Source organism: Stylophora pistillata, chromosome 10, assembly GCF_964205215.1.
Source record: "Stylophora pistillata chromosome 10, jaStyPist1.2, whole genome shotgun sequence".
NCBI lineage: Eukaryota > Metazoa > Cnidaria > Anthozoa > Scleractinia > Pocilloporidae > Stylophora > Stylophora pistillata.
Genome location: NC_142528.1, coordinates 21,114,770 through 21,133,821, shown reverse-complemented (window position 1 = coordinate 21,133,821; position 19,052 = coordinate 21,114,770). Strand labels below are relative to the sequence as shown.

The 19,052-nt window shown below is 37.7% G+C and overlaps 2 protein-coding genes across 15 annotated transcripts; one reads left to right on the top strand and one right to left on the bottom strand.

The window, feature by feature from the left end:
- Positions 1-393: 393 nt before the first annotated feature.
- LOC111326002 (potassium voltage-gated channel protein Shal) lies at positions 394-12,058 on the bottom strand. Of its 8 annotated transcripts, none has more exons than XM_088734605.1 (6): positions 12,003-12,058; positions 11,363-11,415; positions 5,295-5,594; positions 2,647-3,561; positions 2,398-2,506; positions 394-2,041 (listed from the first exon to the last, which is right to left on the bottom strand). In XM_088734605.1, exons 3-6 carry the CDS (start codon positions 5,543-5,545, stop codon positions 1,982-1,984), a joined length of 1,335 nt encoding a protein of 444 aa, XP_088590731.1. In that variant the 5' UTR covers positions 5,546-5,594; positions 11,363-11,415; positions 12,003-12,058; the 3' UTR covers positions 394-1,981. The 8 variants fall into 8 exon arrangements, with proteins under 8 accessions (XP_088590731.1, XP_088590730.1, XP_088590733.1 ...); XM_088734604.1 differs by lacking the exons at positions 11,363-11,415; positions 12,003-12,058 and adding exons at positions 5,765-5,799; positions 5,917-5,997; XM_088734607.1 differs by lacking the exons at positions 11,363-11,415; positions 12,003-12,058 and adding an exon at positions 8,632-8,753.
- On the top strand, positions 8,851-18,936 carry LOC111326004 (histamine H2 receptor). Of its 7 annotated transcripts, none has more exons than XM_088734609.1 (4): positions 8,851-9,156; positions 15,700-15,773; positions 17,170-17,264; positions 17,362-18,936. In XM_088734609.1, the coding sequence occupies exon 4, from the start codon at positions 17,377-17,379 to the stop codon at positions 18,502-18,504; it is 1,128 nt and encodes a 375-aa protein (XP_088590735.1). In that variant the 5' UTR covers positions 8,851-9,156; positions 15,700-15,773; positions 17,170-17,264; positions 17,362-17,376; the 3' UTR covers positions 18,505-18,936. The 7 variants fall into 7 exon arrangements, with proteins under 7 accessions (XP_088590735.1, XP_022785665.2, XP_022785660.2 ...); XM_022929928.2 differs by lacking the exon at positions 8,851-9,156 and adding an exon at positions 13,151-14,965; XM_022929926.2 differs by lacking the exon at positions 8,851-9,156 and adding an exon at positions 13,151-14,965 and having other exon boundaries at positions 15,700-16,708.
- The last annotated feature ends 116 nt before the right edge of the window (positions 18,937-19,052 follow it).

The following is a 19,052-nucleotide window of genomic DNA, read 5'->3' as shown; positions in this document are numbered from 1 at the left end:
TCCTTTCAATTAACTTATTAATTTTATCGATCTTCTGAATAAAGAAATTTCCGAACTCATTGGCGAGATCATCTGGAGCTAGATCCTTTGGAAACAACACCTCAGACGGTTCACACGGCAGCGACTTGGTGGTGCGAAACAAGTTCCGTTGTTTTGAACTGTTCTCAGTTATGAGATTAGTATAATACTCACAGCGCGCACCGTTCATGACAAACGTTGCGCGATTTCGCGCGTCTTTGAAAGCGCGAAAGCCCTGATGGGATTTTGTCCTAAGCCATTTCCTCTCCGCCTTCCGCCTTGTCCTTATGACACTTAATCTCACTGTTAAACCACGGCAAGCGCTGACAAGTAACAATGGTATCCTGCTAACCACAGACTGCACCAGACGAGTGCTTTAGTTTGTACAGTAATACTAAATTGATTTTTATTGCAATTCTCAATGGACTCTCAGTACGGAATATATCGAATACTTACGCTTGTCTTAATTAGTTTATTTGTCCTAAATATATAATATATAATGTCACGTTCATATTTAATAATTATGCGCCGAAGGCGAGGTGAATATCGTCGGATAATCCCCGAGACGAAGTCGAGGAGATTATTCGACGATATTCGCCAAACCTGAGGTGAATAATTGTTTTAGTATAATTTCAGAGCTGAACAACAGAGAAATTTCTAAAATCATAACATTTTAGTAACATTTATTAACATTTTATTTTAACATTTTATATAAACCGCGTGGAGTGGTTTGTATAGCATCATATAAGGAACCGTTCGACCAATCAGATTGGTGGAAACTCTTTGCTCAGCTCTGAAATTATACTTATAATGGTTATTATTTAAGGAGAAATAGACAAGATAATCAGTTTCATTTCCTCCATTGATTATCAAAGATTCAGGTTTTCTTCGTAGCATAGTAAGAGGTTCCAAAGAGTAACAAAACCTTTCGAAAACTGTTTTTAAAATGGACGCCATCATTTTGGAAGTAATCTGGTAACCTGGTCGTATAGGCAAAGCCACAAAATGTGGGACAGAAATAAAAAAAAAAATTCGGTAAGTCTAACATCAGACACTAACCAAAAAAACAGTCACAGTTTGAGTGAAGCACCTGTTAATAATTACTCCAATGGATCGTGGAGACATTGAAACTCTTACGTCAAAGGGTAGCGTCCGGGACTGCTACAAAAGGCTCATCAGAGCGGCGGTTGCAATCATTCTTTTACACATTTGAACATACATAGGCGGCGGAGCAGCTATGGAATGCTCAGCTGAAATTTAAAGATTTTAGACTGTACCGCAACAAATGAAAGCAAGCGATGAATCGATTACGGACGCACCAGAAACCGTGAAGATTGCAAAGAGGTTTGCTCGTGCCAATGAAAATCGCAATGGACATTTTGGAAAATTTGAGTGGGAGTATGCACATGGCTGGGTGTAAGATAGATTCAAACGTTTTGAAACGCTCCACCGACCTTGATACAGTTTTCGAAGAATTTAAGCTACTATTCTGAAGCTATAAAGCGGCTTGGTTCAGTTCTCATATGTAAGTTTTAAAGGCGAAAATAAAAAATATGATTTCTGGATCACATTTCTTTTTAAGCCCAGTAGAGATTCAATAAACAGTATCAAAGCTGGGGAATTATACCGATAACTGATAACCTGAAGGAAATGGCATTTGACTTTTGGCTCTCAGTTACATGGATTTCACTTTAATGTTTTTTAGAAAAGGTGATCTTTTGAATCAGCTGAATTTTTTTCAATTTTCGCCCTTGTTACCGTTTGGAAACAATTGCCATTTCCGAAAGATACATGAATGGCAATTATTTTTTTTTTGTCCAGGAAACCCTCCGAACTGATTACAGATATCAAACTGTAGATTGAAGGGATTCCACAGGTCGGTCACAGGCCCCATGTTTCTCAGTTTGTTTATCGCGCATTCAGCGTGTGATTACCGAATGATCTAGCAACGACCAGCGTTCACTCAGAGCTCTGCTTCCATAGCCTCGTCCACCTCATCTAAAAGTCCTAGTTGTAAATTTGCCTGTAAAAAGCAGAAATTTATAACATTACTTTTTAATTTTTTTCTTGTCGATTGTTCAAACAGTTATCCATCTCAGCTTTTTTGACATCAAAGATAAAAAATTGGGCACGCCTATTTGCGGTCAATGTAACAAAACATGATCACCCTGAACCACAAAAACGATATTGGCAACACATCTAATTCAGCATCACATAAGCAAAGAGCGAGACAAATTTGCAAACGATAATGGCTACGATTGAAACAGAGATGGAAAAGAGTTGATGCATGAAACAAACAATTTCAGTCAAACATAAACTGACTGAGAAATGGCAGAGATCGAACCAATACTGATAATGAGCATCGTTTCCATAACTCACCTTCTTCTGAATAATTGGAACCGGCAAGGCGATCATTAATACACCAACAATACAGCCAACACTACCAATCAGTTGTCCAATGATTGTTCTCGGGACAAGGTCTCCATAACTGGAACGTATGAAATTAATGATATAAAAATGGTCAAGTGATTTGTACCAAGGTGTTCGCCGGAAACAATACAAGAATTATCGATACCTTAAGAAATGGCTGGATTTGATAACAGGGTGGCACCTCTTTACATAACTTACCCAGTTGTTGTCATGGTGACGACCGAATACCACATGGAGGCTGGGATGCTGTCAAACGGGTTTGTTCTGTTCGGTTTGAGGTCCGGTAGCTTCTCCGCGTAGAATAGCACACTGGAAAACAGAGTTACTCCGAGAGAGAAGCTGAATAGGATAAAACCCAATTCAGAAGCAGAGCGCTTGATAGCAAATAACAAACTTCGTAATCGACTGGAGTGTCGAGTGAATTTCAGAACGCGAAAGACACGAAGTACTCGCAGCAAAACCAAAGCGCTGAGACTGTCCACTGATGTTTCCAGCACATGTTCCAGTATCAGCCCAACGTAATAGGGTAATATCGAAAGCAAGTCTATAACGCTCATAAACTCCTTCACGTAAGACCAGCGGTTTGGTGCAGTTATAAACCGCGTCAAATATTCAAAAGTAAAGACTGCTACACAAACACTTTCCAATAGAAAATACAAGAATTCTCTTTCCTTCATGTAATCATCGATTCGTCTACAAGACTTAACATTTCCATACTTAATGGCGGACAAATTCCAATTTTCCTTCCCACAAGTGTGGTTCTGACAAAGATATTTCTCGTCACAAGGAGGTGGTATAGTCTCAGCAACAGTACAAACAATGCTTAAAGCGATCAGCAGTCCAGAGAAATAGTACCACAATCTACCAAGAACCGATTCGTGTGGATTATCACAAATGTTCCAGACCTTTTTTCTCAGTTTCCATCCTTTCTCTACTTCTAGTTTTTCGTGTGGATCCTCCAACGTAAACACTTTGTCGATTCGTACTTTTCTTGGCTGCCTGTAATCGTCCCAACAACAATTAGATACGGCGTTTATAGAGATGCGAAAGAAAGAAAGCTCATCACGAAACTCGTCTGCACAGTAGTCACTTGAATAGTGTAACCTACCAAGTCTGGAGAGAAACGATCGTTATTGTAAGTTGTCTGCGAAGGGGACCAAGGGAACTGGGACCAAGGGAACTGGGACCAAGGAGACGATTGTCGATTACACATATATTTATGAATAAAGGGGGCAAGTTTCTAAAGACACCGCGGTGCTGCGTCAGTAAGGGTATTACAAGATCATTTGGTTTTATCAACTGAGTTCATAAAACCAAATTATCATATATTCAATGAGTTGCGACAAAGTGGGCCTGGCCGGCATCTTAGCATGCGTAAGGCTGGTCAGATAAGTAAGACTATGCGCGTTGTGAATTATGTATGTAACTCGTGTTTTTGATACTGAATAAATATCAAGTCGTTCGTCTTCCGATTTAGAGTCAGCGACAGAGTGGACCCAAGAGGATCAACGTCAAGCTCTCGGGAAAAAAATGGGGATGGAAATATACCATAAGAGCTATTTAATAGCAGCGGAGTTATAATCACTCAGTCTCTGCCTGGTTATAACTGGCAGTGTATTCAACGAAAAGTCGAGATCCTTATCTACCAGCTGAACTGGAGAATACGTAGTCATTCTGAATCTTGAGACAAACAATTAAAGATTCATTTATTTAAATTAGTTAAGAGTAAAATGAATAATAAATGAACAAGCTGGATTGGGAATCTAAATTTTCGTCGATTCTCAGTTTCGCCATGTTACTTTTGTGCCTTTTAAAAAGGTCAGTGTTACTTGCCTTTCGTTTTCATTCAATTCTTATAATTCTGGGAGTGCTTGATAGAGGTAATGAGGAATAAGAAAATGATCACATTGAAGACATTGTAGTGCCCTTTTTCAAATTTTACCCAGCATCCAACAGAGAGAAATACGTTCACCAGTTGGGAGAATTCGAATTCTGATTGTGGAAGTGAAAGAGTTCCATCATTTATTCCTCAGAAAAGGGATTGAACCAACTTCGTTAAAAGGGAAGAGGGATAATTAAAAGTATTTTAGTTTAAACAATAACAAAATTTTTTATCATTTTAAAATGTGGTCGTCGCGCGGTTAATGTTTCTAGTTTAGTTTCTGTCCCCACTGCCACCAGTTACTAATTGATTTTGAACCAAGCTTAGGTCACAGCTAATATTTTGTTTCAGTTTCATTTTTTTATTGGATTTTTATCAAAGCTACTTGATATTCTTCGTCAGCCTGAGAAAAGGATATTTCTTGAAATTCCCCGGTGTGCCATTAAGTAATGTTTTTGTTTTCTGAGGAAAACCAACTTGTAAAATGATTAAAAATTATGCCGTTTCAAATGCAAATACAAACGTTTAACACTGAATGCTAAGTATAGCAGGAAATGTTTACAACCTGCGAATCATAAAATTGTGACTTATTTCGGCCTTTATAGCACCACGCTTTTCGTAGATTTTACAATTTATCTGGAGGCTACCTTTCGTAAGTGGCGTCTGGTACTCAGTTAAAAAAAAAAAAAAATGAGAAACGATTGAAACGCTAACCCGAATGTACTATTATTTTTTTCGTTTTCAAGCAGTATTGATCCGGAGGACTTGCCCCATCGAATTATTTTATTCGCTTGGCGGTTGTTTGTTAATAACATAAAACGTGTGGCTTACTTTTGGTTGGCAAAAATTTATCCGCATGAATCCCAAACATTGGGGGGATTGAGATATAATTGTGCGGCGCAATGTACATTTGCGGACCTTTACTCTTTGTAAATTAACAATAACATATGGAAAAAAGGAATACCTGTAGTAGTTGAGAATGTGCCGAAACATTTCCGGATCTCTGTCAAATACATACATCTTGGTTCCGCAATCGTAAAACAGTTCTTTCTCGGGACTACCTAAAAGTGTGTCGGGATAATTGTCCAAGTTGTCTTGCCACGTTTCGAATAGTCGTCCTCCTACGTTTAATAATATTCTTTTTCGGGGTCGGAGAGGCTGGCTATCCAGTGACCATACCGAGGTACTGTCTCCCTTTGTTGCTTTTCTTATCATTGTGCGACGAGTTGATGCGCGTGTAGAGCGGCGCCTGATGCGTAAACGGCTGTAAAAAAATTAAAAAAAACATATGAGCCTAACAGTTAAAGCTATGCCAAAACCGGGAACTAATCACAAAGTCAGTATGCGCCGCAGGGTATGTAGTTGAAAAACCTACTTTCTTGTCATATTTGCATGAAAGATAATTTCATGTGAGAACTGCACGGCCACATTTACCGTTAATTCCGTCTTGGAAACCCACAGCCCAGAATCTGAAACATCAATAATTGAACTCGAGTAAGTCATGTTAGTCCGCTAAATTCGCCTCATCGAACCCAAACAATTCTTCTCCGTATCCTGTCGATTACAAAACAAACTTAATAACATACAAAGGGCTATTTTTGGTGCTTGGGACTTGTGTGAACAACCTTGCTTGAGACAATTTAACATTTGTTTAGATAAATTCAGCAACATGTATAAACTCACGGGGTGCAACTGCGCAATAACTATTTATTAATGGAAGGTAAAATAAACGATTTTGAAACTAGTAGGACAAGATTTTTCAGAGTTATAATTTTTTGGAGCTTTTCCTTACCGGAAGATTTAACTTGAATTTCACGTAGAAATTAAGAAATCCCATCAGTGATTTCGATTCTTTCTCAGAAACGAGTACATTATTTTTTGGGAACACATTTTCATTCTATTTGCGTCAAAACACTCATCAGCCTAACAGGTGTTCCAGCGTTAAAATTTACCAAAGGATATGCCTTCTTGCCAGTCAATAGTGGTTCACTGAGAGAAAAAGTTCTAAATTTTATTCAATAAGATACGATAAAACATCGGGAAAAGAAATTCATGTTCGGTTGAACAAATATTTTACAGTGCGCTATTGGGCTTTCAAAAGGGTTTATTGAAGCACTCGAACAATAGAGCCGTGGTAAACAACATTTTGTTATCTTATGGCTCAACAATAAATAAATGGAACGAAATACCAGAGATATTGGCTATTGATGAGTTTGATTGAACCTGTCAAATACCGGTTTCTTGCATGTTGGCCTAATTAAGGGTATCAGCATTGTTTTGTTTAAGAACACTGTCGGCGATGAATTACGAAGCAATAAAGCTGGATAAGGAGTAAGGACTGGGATGAACTAACAGACCAAGCTTTTACATCTCACAAAGGAGTTAAGAATCGTTTTGAGAATGACAGAATATCCCATCGACTATCAATGAAGCAGTTTCTCTAACGTTGGCCCAAAGCGTTCCAAAATGTCCAAATCATCATTAGTGAGCCATGAAGTCCAATATTCAGTTTTAAACAGACGTTTTAAAAATTGTCGTCCAAACCCACGCACTAAACTGGGCATGATTTAATTTTTCGCGATGTTGATTTGCGGAGGACAGAAATGAAGGAATCATGGAACACGTACGCCGAGCATTCTATTTTCTCCATGTGGCCTGTCAATCAAATTTATGGGACTCCTGTCAGTTTATGTCTAGTCAGTTTAAAAAAGTTGTCCGTTCTGTTTAATTTGCATAACTTTGTGACATGAAAAAGCTTTCACTTAACCATCAACTCTAGAATGTTCGAAATAATTTTCATTAAGTGATCGACGTTTCGTGTACGAAGCCTAATTATGCGCTATTCAAATGACTTGCAAAGGAAAATTCAGTTAAAATTAACTCAACAATTGATCACCTCGGTAAAAAATTGCTTTTCTCAACAATTGTTTACCTCGGTAAAAATTTGCTTTTAAAGCCAGTAAGTTCAATATACTTATTCGCACGTGAAATACAAAACCAGTCCAATCGATTGAAAGCAAGTGATCATAAATGGTATTTTACTCGATATCATCTGAGTTCTGATTCAAACAGTCCACACCTCAATTCCTAAAGCATACAATGCATCAACTAGAATTACCTCAAGTTTGTCATTTCATTCTCCACATTTGGTCAGGCGACATTCCCCGTTTCCAGTGGTTTCACGTTTCTACAAACACCTGTCGGCCCCATTGACCGCGATCGGGACACTGCACTGTATCAGTCAAGTGTCTCTTGCAGGATTTTCATTAGAAGTCGAACCTGAACTATTTGGTCCAGAGTTCAACCACCACTGTAAACAAACTGCCGTGTACATTAACACACGTGTAACGACTGGATCGGTGTCCTTATGGTAGTATCAAACACCTGCATAGTGTTACCTTTTGCGTCGTTTCTCAGCCATTGCGGAATCCACGCTATGCTACTCAGGAAACTCAACTCAATGTTACTCTACAGGGGAGCGCTTCATATTGACAGTGTCCGGTGTTTTACACAAGAATTAAGAGAAGAAAAACAAACGGTTGTCTGTAACTTAAAATCCTTAAGGGCTCATTGGTGGATATTTACGGACGTTTCATGAAACAGCCGCAACCGCACTGCCACTTTTATTTTATCAACGATCAAGCCAATCAATAACTACAGTGACGACGATAGTAACATTGATCACTTGTACTTGTAAAAGGCGACAAAGCGGGCTTATAAGGTTTATATTTTCAACTTAAAATTTTTCTTTGTTTAATTCTTGGCGAAGATCAATGTGCATAAGTGATCATAATTTAGGTCAAAGCAAAGTGCTGGAGTATTTCATTCATTGATGAAAACATTGTCAAGAATTATTAGAAGATGTATTGTCGATACGTCGCCATTTATCAACACTTTGTGAGATAAAAGGTCTCATCAATTTATACTAGGACCTTTTTAAAACTTAAATATCTTCTTTTTTTGTGACGGAAAACTTAGTCCGCATACATTAGCAGGAATATCAATGATTATATCACTTAATTCTGGTGGTTTATAGCCATCGACTTTTTATTTGAATAATTCATCCATTTTGCGTTAAGAACGTGACTGAGTTGAAGGCAAAGATGGCTCACAATCCCACCTGCTCTGCGCACGAGGGAAGTTTAGATAGTCATATCATTTGTTTGCTCTTTAATCGAGTCAGTGGCGACAGCCATGCAGTAAAACTTCAATCCAAACGGCTCATTACATTTTCTTACAAGTACTATATACGTGGGATATAAAGGGCGCAAACGAAATACGGTGAAACTTGCAATACCCACCCTTATGTCTCTTTTATCTTTGTAAGCTGACGTCACAGTTAAGACAACTCCCTCGAGAAAAAAGATGGAGAAGCGAGATAGTTCTTTCCCAAAGTCAAGTCTTATTTGTTACTAGTTTTTTATTTCCCAACTAAGAATAATAAAAAATAACTAGACCACTCTATGGTCCTCCTGAAATTTGATAATTTGATTGACATATAAAATAACTATTCATGATGTCATTAAGATTAGCAAAAGGAAATAAGAGACGGGTAAACACGCCTGCAACGAGTAAGAAAAAGCCCTGTTGATACTTTGCGGGGAATATTCATCGAGGAACGCACGTCGTTTCTTTTAGAGTGAAACCATTAGGTGCCGCAGACAACTGAGCCACGAAATTAAGGGCGAAGAAACGGTTTCGAGTGGTCAGTCTTCATTTGAGGCTTACGAATCGAAGAAAAATTTACATTATATATTTTAAATAAGATCCAGATGAACCAAAATGGTGGATCGAGCTGAGAGCTAACGAAAGATCATCTTAGAAAGGTATGTTAAATAGAAACAAAAGGTAGCTTTTTATACAAGAGGCGATGTTGAAATTAATGGATCAAAGACGATATGTGAAGAGCTTTCTTATAATATCGTTGTGTTAGTCTTAGTTATACGCAGTTTCTTGTCTGAAATTAGCTAACAGAGCTCCATCCATAATTTATGGGAACACCATATCCATGAATAGTACAAACGTTCTTTTATTGTAACGCGTCGTCACTTGAAAGCTTACATCTAATATCTTTTTTTCACAGGCGTAAGGTAAAAAATTCATTTTGTCCAGCCGCAAACCCTCTAATTACCAACTGCCTTAATAAAATTATTAGTAAAATTGAAACGATTGGAGGGCCTATTTTGGCAGGTCAGAAGAACTTTCGCAAGATAGATGATATCTTTATTTGAAATGTAAAGCTGACACATCGATCAAATTCGCTGGTGTGTTTTTACCTCAGTACGTGAGGTTTGTACGTTTGTGCTATTTTCCTAATTACTCTTACCTCGCCCATGCGAGATGATCACCTAGCTTAAGGTTTTTCTGGGCACGGTGAAAATTTATGCTCCAGTAACGTAAACTGGGCGCAAAATCGCCCACACTCAAAAAATGTATACCTTTTCGTGATACTCATTCTTAAAACTATTCCATTTCTTCACGGGGGTTCTAAACACTAACGCGTAGATAAAAATGCCACCATCTGTTACAGAACCCAGTAGTAAAAGATCTTAATCGTTAATGTTGAAGATGCGTTACTTTAGGAGGGAAGCATCATTTGGGGTCTATTAGAAACCGCAAAAAAGAAAATCGATCAAACCGAAAACCGCATGCCAAACCGTATAAAACGATAAATTTGCACATCTCAGTTGTCAAAATCCTCACCGATGTAATACTGTGGTAACAAGTGGAGCAACATAGGTTTCGCTGCTATTCGAGATCGGCAGAGGCGTATAACTGCTGCTCAGATCAAAGAGAAACCGGAAGTCTAATATGAAATACCGAAAAAGCACATCGGATACCAGATCCGAGTACCCATCAAAATTTTTGACGAAAACCGAAAACCGAAAACCAAATGCTGAAAACGGAAAATTCGCAAAACTCAGTAAACGCACGAGGCCATAGCCGAGTGCGACTCTAGCTTCTTGAGTGCTTAGCAAACCTCCCAAGTGCATCCATAACTCGATGGTTGCACGCTGCACGTTGTACGCTAACCATTTCTTTTATAACATTGAGACTTTCAAACATTTTTTCGTTTCGTGTATAAATATTTAATTGTTCAACCAGCTGATTAAGCTCCTGCTCACTCAAGTTCGCAAATCTCGAACTCTTTGCTGGAGGCCCGTCAAAAAATTGAGCTCGAAATTTGGAAGCTCACAAGAATTATCTTCCTTATCTCCGGAAAAATTACAAGATTTTTCCATATTTCACGAGCAGAAAACCCACAAAAAACAGGAATTATGTTGTAAGAAGTGGCAACATCGACAAAAAAAGTTGTCGTAAAAAAATGCAAAACAAACTGACGTCAGGGTGCAACCCACACGCAAATGAATCGAGCATATTGGCCAATCAGAGCGTGCGCTTTTGTAAAGCTATGTTATAAATTGCATTTGGAACTTCGAAATCACGAATAAATATGCCATCAGAATCTCAATCCTTCATTTGTGCCTCAAGTAGACTAGAAATGGTTTCAAGATGTGCACGTCTGATGGAAATTTACTGCTTAAGTATCTTCTTAGAATCTGGGTTTTTAAGAGCTTGGCACCTTAATTTGTCGGTCTCCCAGGGCAAAAAAAAGCTCATCACGTGATATTTTCTAAACCCTCCCACCCATAAATTCTGTCTGGTTTCGCGAGGATCCTGGCACTGAGGTGTCTTGTGTCAGAACCCAATGAGCCATATCAAAATTTCACGGGCTACCGTCGTTCCTTTTGTTGAGTTTCCATTTGATGTTTCATGCGATTAGATTAACGTTCGTTAAATGGATATCAGTTTGCATTCTCAAACCATGCTGTCGACTGAAAAAAAAAAGTTCAAAGAAACCCGGCTTTTATGACTTGAGGACAAAGTGAAGTCACTCTGCCAAGTGAAACTAGTTTGAAAACCATACTTAAGGATAACTCGATGCCTTAGTTTTCCTACCAATCTCTTTCTTTATGCTGTCGAAGTTTTGTATACTTATACAATACAATACTTTATCAAGAATAACAGTACCTCTTTTTAAGTGCAGTTGTCAAGACGAGATCAATTTGTCGTGGAAGTGGAAGCTGTAAAAAAAAATCAAAACAAAACCATTCCTCGCCTTGTACAAATGAAACTGATATCTATTTTGCCAAAAATATAAAATTTGTTTCTAAAAATACCAGAGATAATTGGTTCAAGATCTTCAGCCAGCCTTCAATTACGAGAGTTTTAAATTTGCTTTTCTTCTGTACCCCTAATAGCATATCTTATTTTTCCTTTTTATCGCTTTTGAATCCATAATAATGTTGAAACTCTTTGTGGCGGTGGGAAAAGTTAATTCAGCCCCTCTCACCTGGAAGGAAAAAACACCTGACAGGTTGAACGATAAATATAGAAATTTATTTTAGAAAGTTGCCATAATGGAAAGCAAAAAGTTGACTAAAAATATAACATGCGCTAGCTGTCTAGAGTAAGTCAGGTTTAGGTAAAGATTTGTGTGAAAATAAATAATTCATGAAAAAAACAATAATTGAAATCTAAGTATCAATTTTTATGCAAAACTTGTAATTAAATGTATGACCACAGAGTCCGACGGGGGACATATCTTAGGGTACTGTAATTATGAACATCTCCGTATGACTACCAGCGAAACAAAAACAAGAAACGTTACCTACTATATGTTATGACTGACTCTTTATCAGCGACATAAGTTCATCTCTAACGAATTCTCCGAAGGGAAGGCTCAATGTTAATGAATTTTACTATGTAAAGAAACAGAAATTAGGTATATTAGCTACATTTTTATTACCTAAGAATGGTTTAGTTCTATTCGCTACAACCTGATGAGGTTATTTTGTATCTTATTCAGAAGTACGGTGTTTACGTAAGTTGGTTTTGCTTTTAATTTCGATTCTTGCGATATCTAAGTATAGAACGGCATTTCACCTTCATTGGACTAGTAAACTCTCCTACAGTTATTTTCGCCTTGAATAAAATGCTTATACATTCTATCATGATTTAAGTTTCAAGTACATCATAAAGGTGGCAATGAAGAAAAAAATCTCATTTTACCTGTGAATACTTAACCAAACTGATCAGGCCATAAATTCCATCGCACCTCTCAGTAAGACAGGTTTTAAGATCGCATCCGATCCTCAAAAGATAAAAGGTATTTCCTTGCCAAAACGCCAAAAAATCGTCAACCATCGGACGTTGTTTACAAAAACCTAATGTTTAAAGGGACGTTTTTCCGACAACCGTAAATTTATGGGTTGAGTTGGAGAACAATCAATCCCCCACTCAGCTTCTTTGAATAAAACCACCGTTAATTCTAAAACACACCGCATATCCAAATATAATTGATGCTCTGAATGCCAAAGACATCCTCGTTCGTTTATAACCTTATTTTCCATGCTGTGAAAATTCTTATCATATACATCACCGGCACTCGTCAAATAGTTCCAGCACGAAAACATAGGCTGGTAAGGAAAACCGAAAAAGTGTGTCTTTTTTTGCGTAAAATAAACCAGAATCAAAAATGAAAAACTCTGTTATCTGGACAACTTTGTAACCTGCAGAGAATAGTTATTGTTAGTTTGTAAGTTTACATGCAATCCCGGTCAAGACCCTTGTTAATTTTCCTTTTATTCATTTTTGAAAACAAAAAAAGCTTTTGTGTTCTATCTTTTCTTTCAAGTCATTGTCTTGATGCTAATAAGATCTTCGCTTAGAACAATGAATTTGTTACTCATAAAATATGCAAAGTAATGATGTTTTCTTTGTATTTCCATTGGCTAACAGGCAACTTAAACCAAGAGACTGTGTTGTGTCTTTCATCGATTACTCTCCTCAAGTAAAACGTCTTATGCGAATTGTAGAAAATATCACAATGTCATAAGGAATTGTAAATTTTTCTTTTTCGTTATATTTTACGTTTTTTTCCTTAGATGCAATCCTGAGTGATGTTGACTTTCAACGCCTCCTTATTCTTGTAATTTTTTCAGAAAGTTATGTAGAACTAAACACTCACAACGTGCGTTAGAAAGTCTACGTTAAGAGAAGCTAGCTTGATAATATAATAAGCAAACCTATCACGATCGCCACTTCACGTTCATTGAGGACTTTCCTGTGAGTGCCTCTCCTGTCAAACTGTAGTAACAGATGGTAGTCGAAGACGGGGGAAACGCTCAATCTTATATTTAGTTCACACTAACTGTTGACCAATTTTTCAAACGCCAGATTGTCACTTCTAGTGCTATTACGTCACTGTGTACGTTTTTAAGTGTCTGCGAAAACTTCCAGTTATGACGTTCACAATAACTGGGGACTCTTTCATCCAATCTTATCCTATCTCTAGTATATACCTATTATATCTACTGGATTATTGGTAGCGTCATGAGCTACATATTTTTGGTGCGATACATGTAAATTGTAATTTTTTTATTGAAAAACAAAAAAGACAAAAAAAGAACAATTGCACTTTTTCCTGTTTGTTCCAGCCGTAATATGGATCCTGTATTACTCTTATGACATCCGCGGTATACTGAAACTTTGATATCAAACTTCCGTCAAGGTGAACACGAACTTCAGTAGGAAGAAAAATAAAACTAACGGCATACGTGTATGTACTGGTAAATAGAAAGGCTAGTTTAGGAACCATTAAATGTGATATCAGACTTCCGTCAATGTCAACACGAACTTCAGCAGGAAGAAAAATAAAACTAACGGCATACGTGTATGTACTGGTAAATAGAAAGGCTAGTTTAGGAACCATTAAACATGATATCAGGCTGCAATCAATCACCTCATTTATAACAGTTGATTGCACCAATGAGAGATAGGCACATTAGTTATTCGACATTTAAACAAATGATAGAACAAGGATGAAAAAAAGGCCAGGAAAATGATATTGATTTGCCACAACATGGCCAACAGTGTTTAATCAACGTGCTTTATTACTAATGTCAAAGATTCCCAGAATTGAATTTACATAGACCATCCAAGTAATATATCGAACGTTTCGTGTCAGACAATAAATTGGGAGTTATGTTCCCATACCACGCAAAGATGCAAATAGAGGATTTTAGGGCGAAGGAGTTTCTATTTTCCGTAAATAAATATCACGTTTCTAAGTAAATCGTTCACACTTTAATAATTTTGGATTGCACTTCGCTCACTGAAAACGGGGAGTGGCCTTTAAGAACCTTGATTCTAGGAACTAAAATTCCAGTCTCTTTCGATCAGAATCATATGGTAAGATAAATGAAATGTTAAACTTTAACTAAGAGAATTTCATATTCATCGTACTAGTGCTGCATCATATCAGAAGAAGATTATCATATTAAGGAATCGCTCTACTGTGCTTGTTTGCAGAATTTTATAGGCTGCTTGATTTACATAAATTTGGGTTCCTAACTGTCACTGATAAAGATATTTGCGTAAGGAAAGCAGCTCTAAAGTTAAACTTCCGATCCTAATGTTAATATTTTGCGTCATCCCTTGAAAGCGATTCCCAATTGTAAAGGACTATATTTCCTTATCCCATTGCCATTAACTACATCAGCGAATGAGCTCTGGAGTGACTGAAACTCGGCATGGAAGTCAGATAAGGAACGAATATTGCAACTCCAGCTGGTTAGTTTCTCATCTTTTTTTCATTTTCCTGAGGAGAGTCAAACCCAAAGAGCAGAACTAGTTCTTTTCTTAGGATCTATACTTGCTCTGGTCTCGTTTTGCCTGTAATATATTCTCAAATGGTGCGAAGACTTTTACAAAGGGCGAATATTATTCTTTTTCAAATGAAAAATAATATTATTTTTCACATGCAAATGAATCCTTGAAAAGAGCACTCAAAACTCTTAAATTGCCTTCAAGCTAGACTACTGTCCTGTTAAAAACACCAAGGCTCTCATTAGTGTTATTTCGGCAAAGTTAGTTTTTGTCAAAAGCTTCCGTAACTGAGATCAAGATTGATTGCAATTCGCGTATCTCAGTTTCACCAAGCCATTAATGACCCTTGGTTGTTATGCATTGATAAAAAAAGATGATTACACTCGCTTGCTTTAAATAACTGTTTATGCCAGAGAAAAATATAACAATAATAAACGGTCGCAAAAGGAACGTTATTCTTGACAGTTGAGGCCCTCAGTTCACACAGTTTATCCGATCTGAAAGTTTCAGTTCGAAAGGAACTCTTGATATATGTGACAGGAGTCTTACTTTCCTTATTGCTCAATTTTCCTAAATCCTATTTAAAACCATAAAATTGGGAATAATGATAAGATCAGACTTTCTCTGTAAATAGAAAATATTAATGAAATCACGTATTTTTTCCGATAACACATGCGATCTCTTTGAATGTGGAACAGTCCTGGCTTTTCATCCCCCTGAAGATCTTTTATTTGGATCAGATCAAGGAATTTGGAGGAATAACAAAAAGAAGGTAGCATAAACTGTGCGTGACTTTCCTGTGTCAGGTCTTAGAGTAAAAACTTAATTCACGATTAAATATTAATGAAACCTAGTAATACAAATAGTCCTCTGCCGGCTTCAGGAATAATATTTATTTGATTCGTAATTATTGTTGCTCATGTTTCTTAGCCCACCATTAGTTCTGAAAAAGCTTTAGAGTGAATTCAAGGCCACTACAGCGTTTAAACTAACAATTGCTGAGTTCCTGGCCAAAAAAAGCAAAACAAAAGATTTATAAAACGAATATGAGGGAGGAATGGCGCCGATGCTACAAGACACCGGCTTTGCTCTCATCATCATCAAATAAGACGCAGTTGTTGAACCTACATTTTTCAATTTTGTGTTTCTTGAAGCACATTTAACAACAGCTAATAACTCTGATTCTTTTGGTCATATTTTTGCTACCTAGACTACCTATGAAGAGCTACGCATCGCTCACGGTTGGTGCGCCTCGAGTTGGGCGTTAGAAAGTTCTAAAGATTTGTATCTCGATCATCCCCCTCGCTCGTTTTTTATGTTTATTTCCTTCTAATACGGAATTTTTTTTCACACCATCAAGCCATTATTGTATGGGTTTGCATCATTAGAAAGCTCGTTTAAGATTACTAAGCAATCAGGAAATGAGTGGGCAGTGGAAAATATTGGCGGAAATTAAAGCATACGCATCTCACGGAAAAATTAACGCCCCACTCTTTGTGGTATCCTTTACCATAATATTTTTTGCTCTCAGGGTCTAACTTTTAGCACCAATGAGTCGCCCAAATACGAAGCGTCTAGCCGTTTTCATTTGTTTGACTGAGCACGATTTCATGATGTCGATATTTTGCACACTTCTTAATATCTTTTGTCAGCAGAGTGAGAAGCCATATCGCCACTTGCACTGCAAAATCTCAATAACAAAAACAAGTACGAATTAGTCATTTTAGACAGTGAGTCACTGAGTGGTTATGTAAGAGAAGAACACGTTAAAACCTACGTTAAAACTGAGAAAGAGAGTGTGTGTGTTTGTATCACATGATCATTGCATTTTTGTAAAACAAATTAGATAAATGAAAACTGGAAAACAGGGATAAATTATTAGCAATTATATTCTTTCGCCTATATCCGAACTATACACACATGAAAATAAGAAAATTTCCGTGTCTGACAGATTGATGTTGGCTTTGAAAAAACTCGCTTTCATCCAATTGTGTCTTGAACCAATAGAATGGCATAAAAGATTCGCCTAACACCTGCCCACTATTTTCACGTCACTTAGGTGGGCAAATAATTTAGCAAACTTTATGCCTCCGGCCTGACGGTTACCCTGGTTTCAGCAGCGTATTCGAGAAGAATTAATTGTAATCTTGAATTGTTGAATTTTTTAGCTCTGAATAAGCAAGGAGCAAGTACGAGCAAAGCCACTCGTTTCAAGTAGTTTTAATCCAAAGCGGAATTTCATTTTTGGGCAGTGATTCAACAGGTAAGGGCAAAATGAAAAATTTCCCAAATTTTGAATGTAGTCTAAGTAAATTTTACAACCTAAACGTTTCCTGTTTTCTCTCTCTTTTATCATTTAGTCAATCAAGGTAAAAATGGCTGCTGATATCGAGTCCGTCGAAATATCGCTTCGCAAATGTCCAGATATTCATGCTCAGTTCAACTTCACGGCACTAAAGGAGCTCAATGACTCCCGAGTTTTACCCCTTCTTTTGGGTAATTATTCCATTTGTTTGAAGCTTCTGGAAACAACAAATATCAGCCCCACGAAGGCATGGATGGCGTTATCGACGACGGTCGTACCACCACATCATCTACCTGTTCTCATAACGTACTTTGTATTAGTTTCAGTATTCGGTTTGGTCATCAACTTATGTGTGATCGGTACAATTGGTCGCGTTCGCAGACTATGGACAATAACAAACGCATTTGTCTTAAGTCTGGCTATGGCCGACTTCTTCATGGCCAGTGTCCTTGTTCCGTTAAACATCTGGTGCCAGTACTATCCCAGTCAAGCGGATACCTCCACAGCAAAGGACACGTTGTTTCCGTTATTAGGTGCTACGTCACTTCTGAACCTGGCCGGCGTTACGCTGGAACGCTTCCTGTCGATTTCATACCCGTTGAGGTACGACGCGTTCCTGAATCGTTCTCGCGCCACAGTCATCATTGCCACCATATGGCTGGTATCGATATTCCAGGCGCTCCTCATCTTGGCTTTTAAGGACGAGAATGGTGGAACTCCAAAACTCTATGAAGACCTGCGATTCGCCTTAGTGTTCGGTCTACCATGTTTGTGTATCTTGCTGGTAAACATAAAAATTTACTACGTAGCACGGCAGCATGCGAGACAAATCAATGCATCGAACCCTCATGGACAAAGCGGCACAAAGATCTCGAACCGATCGTTCATAAAGAAGCTCAAGACAGTTAAAATCATCGCATTACTTGTCGGTGCGTTCATGCTGACTTGGTTGCCTTACTTTTCTTTGTCAATATATGAACATCACATTGCTGAAGAGAAAAAAACCAAAGGCTTGAGGCTGGCTTTGCAGGTAGCTGAAGCACTAGCGTGCGGAACTGCTCTGTTTAACCCGCTACTTTATGGACTGCTACGGAAAGACGTGCGCGAGGCGATATTGAAAGGACTCAAGTGTGAAAATGTGAATCAGACTGAACTTCAAAGTTTTTCTTATAGCTTTCGTACGGAGAACACACAGTAAGGTGTGGAAAATGAGAAAATAGCCGCAAACATGGAACCTCTAGTTAGGTCGTGAAGATTTGCATTTATCCGAGTTTAATCTTTTCGCAAATGGTGTAGCTTAAAAAATCGGTGCACGAAAGCAATAAAAATAGGTTTACATAAAGATAGTTAAGGAAAGTGGTCGGTATCGACTTGTATTCGACCAATCATGAGAACTAAAACGATTACAACCAAAATTTTGAAGGAGCTACTTGTAATGAATAAGTACAAAACAAGTTATTCATTTTGCGTACTAATGTTTTTTCAATTTGACTTCAGGTAATCTGCGTATGCAGATTTTCGCATTCTCGTTGCTAAAAGTCATTTTATAACAGCAGCGAAATTAAAGGTCTTCTCTGTTGCTAAGTAAATTACCAATACAATAAAGAAATCTCTAGATTCTGGCTCAAAACATTTGTTTATCGATCCGACAGAAATACATTAAAATGCGTCCATCCAGAAAGTATCTGCTGCTTAACTGAGTTTTGTTAAGAAGAATAATTAAGTGTCAGTTTCATTATCGCGATA